Source organism: Pezoporus wallicus, unplaced genomic scaffold, assembly GCF_028554395.1.
Source record: "Pezoporus wallicus isolate ANWC-B61680 ecotype Strahan unplaced genomic scaffold, APGP_CSIRO_Pwel_v1 contig_3324, whole genome shotgun sequence".
In the NCBI taxonomy this organism is placed as follows: Eukaryota; Metazoa; Chordata; class Aves; order Psittaciformes; family Psittacidae; genus Pezoporus; species Pezoporus wallicus.
In genome coordinates this window covers 20,258-25,649 of record NW_026643042.1, presented here as the reverse complement: position 1 = coordinate 25,649, position 5,392 = coordinate 20,258, and the positions used below count along the sequence as shown (strand labels likewise).

Below are 5,392 nucleotides of genomic sequence, written 5' to 3'. Positions count from 1 at the left end.
CATCCATGAGTCAGTATAGAGATAAAGTACTGGCCACTTTTCTCGTTCAGCAATGTCCAGGGCCAGCTGGATGGCTTTCACCTTGGCAAATTGACTCGATTCACCCTCTCCTTCAGCAGTTTCTGCAACTTGTCGTCCAGGACTCCATGCTGCCTTCCATCTCCGAGGGAAGGATCCTGAGCTTTGATGTTTTTCCCTCTTGGTGGGCAGGTTGGGCAGTGGGAGCTGGGAATTTACTTCTCTGCTTTGGGGGAGGCACCGAGAGACTTGTGAGGGCTTGTGTGAGCTGCTCCTGAGCCCCTGCACAGGCAGAGATGCCCCTGGGCAGAGCCCTGCTGCTGGGAGGGGTGTGCAGGGCAGAGCTGAGCACACAGCCCATGGCATGGGCTCTGGGAGCACTGAGAGGGAGCAGAGCTGGGCACAGAGCAGCAGCTCCTGGCAGGGACAGCTCCTGGCAGCAGAGATATGGATGGGCAGGGAGTGGGGGAAAAGTGCAGCCCAGCCCTGGGGAGGGTGCATTCAGGCAGCTCTCTTGGGGTCTGCCACTGGAGGTGGCTGCTGGCTGTGCTCTGCTGCCCACAGCCCTTTGCTTCTCAGCGTGAGAGCTCTGTGGACTGTCCTTTGAAACCGTTCTCCCCTGGTCTCAGCACAGGACAGATGTTTGTGGGAGTTCTTAAGATCAATTTGTGTGTGAAGGCACCTTACAGGCAGTGCAAGTTTGAGCACAGGGCAAGTGGGAGAGGACTGATGGACACTGCAGCTCTCTTGGTTCTGCAAAGAACTGAGACTTTTTGCTCTGAGCAATGCTCTTCTGATTGTACCTAGGAAGAAGCCTCAGCAGTGTAATGACATGACTGGTGATGACGCTGAACCTCTCCTCTCCTGCTAAAATGTGCTCAGTTGTGAATGTGTAAACTGAACTTCTGTATCTGACATCCCTCCTGTCCTAACCTGTCACTGCCTTTTTCTCCTCTGACACTGCCCCATGCCCAGAGGCAGCAGATGTCCAACGGCAGCTCCATCACCCAGTTCCTCCTCCTGCCATTCGCACACACGCGGGAGCTGCAGCTCTGCCACTTCTGGCTCTTCCTGGGCATCTCCCTGGCTGCACTCCTGGGCAACGGCCTCATCATCACCAGCACAGCCTGTGACCAGCGCCTCCACACCCCCATGTACTTCTTCCTCCTCAACCTCTCCCTGCTGGACCTGGGCTGCATCTCCACCACTGTCCCCAAATCCATGGCCAATTCCCTCTGGGACACCAGGGCCATCTCCTACACAGGCTGTGCTGCACAGCTCTTTTTCTTTGTCTTTTTCATTTCAGCAGAGTATTTTCTCCTCACTGCCATGTCCTACGACCGCTACGTGGCCATCTGCAAGCCCCTGCACTATGGGACCCTCCTGGGCAGCAGAGCTTGTGTCCACATGGCAGCAGCTGCCTGGGGCAGTGGCTTTCTCAGTGCTCTGCTGCACACAGCCAATACATTTTCACTGCCCCTGTGCCGAGGCAATGCTGTGGAGCAGTTCTTCTGTGAAATCCCCCAGATCCTCAAGCTCTCCTGCTCACACTCCTACCTCAGGGAAGTTGGGCTTCTTGTGGTTGGTGTGTGTTTATCATGTGGGTGTTTTCTGTTCATTGTGGGGTCCTATGTGCAGATCTTCAGGGCTGTGCTGAGGATGCCCTCTGAGCAGGGACGCCACAAAGCCTTTTCCACGTGCCTCCCTCACCTGGCTGTGCTTTCCCTGCTTCTCAGCACTGGCACATTTGCCTGCCTGAAGCCCCCCTCCATCTCCTCCCCATCCCTGGATCTGGTGGTGTCAGTGCTGTACTCGGTGGTGCCTCCAGCAGTGAACCCCCTCATCTACAGCCTGAGGAACCAGGAGCTGAAGGATGCTGTGAGGAAGCTGGTGACCAGATGTGTTTCAGCAAATCTACGCTGCTTGTTTTACCCTGCAAAGGGCTTCCAGTGTAGGTCATGACAGGCCATGTCTGTCTTTCCTGCTTTACATTTGTTTTCCTGTTTCGATTTGTGGTGATGTCTTCATAGAAATGTCAGTTTTCATCTCCTCCTCCTTAAGTAGCCACTCGTGTTGTCTGGCACACAGGCTTTGCGTCAATGGAGGTGTCTCACTTTATTTAAGGGAAATAAATGATCCTGCAGCAAGTTCTTCTCTGTGATATGTCCTCACATGGCAGGAATGAAGGGGAATGAAAGCAGCTTTCTGGCTGCTCCAGCTCTGGGATGGCTGCTCTGTGCCTGCAGCAGGAAGAGCTCTCGGGGTGCCCAAGGGCCAGGGCTGTTGTGCTGATGTGGGGAGATGGGATGGCATGGGGGGGGTGTCCTGGGCAGGAGAGCAGGGGACACAGAGGTCCCTGCAGGGGACTGCCCTGCAATGGCACAGGCTGGGGCTGCCTGGCTGAGAACAGCCCATGGGAAAGGTCTGGGTGGGCAGGAGCTGGACAGGAGGCAGCGTGTGCCCTGGCAGCAAGGGAGGACAGCAGCATCATGGGCTGTATGAGCAGGAGCACGGCAGGAGAACAAGGGAAGGGATGATCTGGAATCCTCCATACAGGCTTCAGATCTGCAGTTCAGGTGTGGGTTTAATAATGGGCCCTCAGGTCAGGAGATACTGGAGCAAGATGCCTGTGGGGAGAGTCTGGGGGAGCTGGGCTTCTCCAGCCTGGAGAAGGGAAGGCTGATGGGGACCTGAGATCTTGGGAAGGGAAGGCTGATGGGGACTGGCTGCCTGTAGCGGCAAGGAGGACATGGAGAATACAGAGCCAGGCTCCTCACCGTGGTGCCTGGTGGGAGGACAAAAGGCAGTGGGGGATAGTGACAGAGGAGAGGTTCAGTCAGGACAGAAGGAAACCTTGTTCCCATCGGCTCAGGCAAGTGCTGCATCAGGTCACCCAGAGAGGCTGTGCAGTCTCTGGCCTTGGGGATTTCCAACTCAGCCTGAATCAAGCCTTGAACCACTTGCTCTGACCCTGCTCCTGACAGGTTCGACTTGAGACCTCCTGGGGTCCCTTCCAACCTCTCTTCCCTTATGATCCTTCAATGATGGGCTTATGAATTATCACAAAGATGCCCTGAGGGCTGGAGCATGTCTCCCATGATGACAGGCTTAGAGAGCTGGGGGTGTTCAGCCTGGAGAAGGCTCCAGGGAGACCTTACTAAGCCCATTCCTAAACAGGGCCTACAAGAAATCTGGAGGGGGGTTATTTGCAAGGGCCTGTAGGGACAGGACAAGGAGGAACGGCTTTAAGCTGACAGAGGGGAGAGTGAGATGAAATCTCAGGACAAAGCTCTTCTGTGTGAGGGTGGTAGGACACTGGCACAGGGTGCCATCTCTGGCAGTGTGCAAGGCCAGGTTGGACACAGGGGCTTGAAGCTTGCTCTAATGGAAGGTGTCCTTGCCCGTTGCTGGGGGTTGGAACTGGATGAGCTTTAATGTCCCTTCCAGCCCAATCCAGTCTGGAATTCCAGGATTCAGGAATCAATAGCATGTTGAGGAGAGGATGCCCTTGAAGGGAGTATTGAAAGGGGACTCTCAGGCTTTCCCAGAGCACCCAGAGCATTTCCCAGTCTGGAATATAGGAAACATTGGACCGAGGCCATGCAGCCAAAGGGAGGCAGAGCAGGGCTGCTGGGCTGCAGCTCAAGCCTGTCCTAGGCAGAAATGGCAAGGAAGCAGAGACCAACACAACCTCCTTGGGTAGGGGATGCCCTGCTGTGCAATGACAGCAGTGACTTTTGTGGTTTAAGCCAAGCCGGCAACTCAGAACCATGCAGCCACTGGCTCAATCCCCCCACCCCGTCCTCCCGCTTCCGGAGCGATGGGGAGGAAAATGGAAAGGACGTAACTCCCACGGGTTGAGATAAGAACACTCCAGGAACTAAGGTGTAACACAAATCACTGCTGCTAGCACCAGTAATAATAATGATAAAGGAAATAACAAGGGAACAGAATACAACCGCTTACCGCCTGCCGATCGATACCCAGCCTGACCGAGCAGAGAACTACCCCTTCCGTGTAACTGACCCCAGTTTATATAGTGCATATGTCGTGCTGTGCTATGGAATACCTCTTTGGCTAGTTTGGGTCAGGTATCCTGTCTCTTCTTCCCCCTGGCTTCCCCTCCTCCCTGCCAAGCGTGAGACTCACAAAGTCCTTGGTCAGAGTAAACATTACTGAGCAACAACTGAAAACACCGGTGTTACCAGCGCTGTTCCCAGGCTGAAAGTCAAAAAGCACAGCACTGCACCAGCTACTAAGAAGGAGAAAAATGCCGGCTACTGCTGAACCCAGGAGAGTGACAAAGCCCCAGTCCCTGCCCACAGGGTTCCTGGGGGGAGAAACTCAGGTCCCAGCAGGACCATGACATAGAGGAGTCATAGAGAAGTCATAGAGGGTCACTGAGGGGTCTTAGAGGGGTCATAGAGGATTCATAGAGGAGTCTTAGAGGAGTCTTAGAGTTTTCGGACAGGAGTCATAGAGGAGTCAGAGAGGCATCAGAGAAGACTCAGAGAGGAATCAGAGTGTCATAGAGAAGTCATGGAGGAGTCATTGAGGAGTCATAGTGGAGTCATAGTAAAGTCATACAGCAGTCATATAGGAGTCATGGAGGAGTCATACAGGAGTCTGAGAGGAGTCTTACTTTCATAGAGTCATAGAGGTGTCATAGAGGAGTCATAGAGCAGTTATAGTGTAATCACAGAGGAGTCATGGACGAGTGATAGAGGAGTCCTAGTGTCATACAGGAGTTGTAGAGGAGTCATAGAGACATAGAGAAGTCATAGAGTCATGGAGGAGTCATAGAGGGGTCATGGAGGAGTCATAGAGGAGTCATGGAGGAGTCATAGAGGAGTCATGGAGGAGTTGGAGGCATCATAGATTCATAGATGTGTCATAGAGGAGTCATTGTGTCATAAAGTCATAGAGGTTTCATGCAGGAGTCATTGAGGGGTTTTAGAGGAAGCATAGAAGTTTCATTTAGTGGTCATAGAGGAGTCATAGTGGGGTAATGGAGGAGTCATGGAGGACTCATAAAGGAGTCATAGAGAAGTCATAGAGGAGTCATAGATTCATAGAGGTGTCATAGAGGAGTCAGAGGAGTCATAGAGTAGTCAAAGGAGTCATAGTGGAGAGATAGAGGAGTCATAGTGTAGTCATAGAGGAGTCACAGAGGAGTCATAGAGGAGTCAGTCATAGACAAGTAATAGAGGAGTCACAGAGGAGTCAGACAAGTAATAGAGGAGTCATAGATTAGTCATAGAGGGGTCATGGAGGGGTCATAGAGGCATCATGGTGGCATCATAGAGGTGTCATAGTGTTATAGAGGGGTCATAGAGGTGTCAGAGGGATCATAGACACCTCATAGAAAACTCAT

The 5,392-nt window shown here is 53.0% G+C and overlaps 1 protein-coding gene across 1 annotated transcript; it reads left to right on the top strand.

Moving 5' to 3' along the window:
* Positions 1–806: 806 nt before the first annotated feature.
* On the top strand, positions 807–2,103 carry LOC130592313 (olfactory receptor 14C36-like). The gene has a single exon (XM_057396559.1). It carries the CDS (start codon positions 1,003–1,005, stop codon positions 1,978–1,980), a length of 978 nt encoding a protein of 325 aa, XP_057252542.1. The 5' UTR covers positions 807–1,002; the 3' UTR covers positions 1,981–2,103.
* Positions 2,104–5,392: the final 3,289 nt, after the last annotated feature.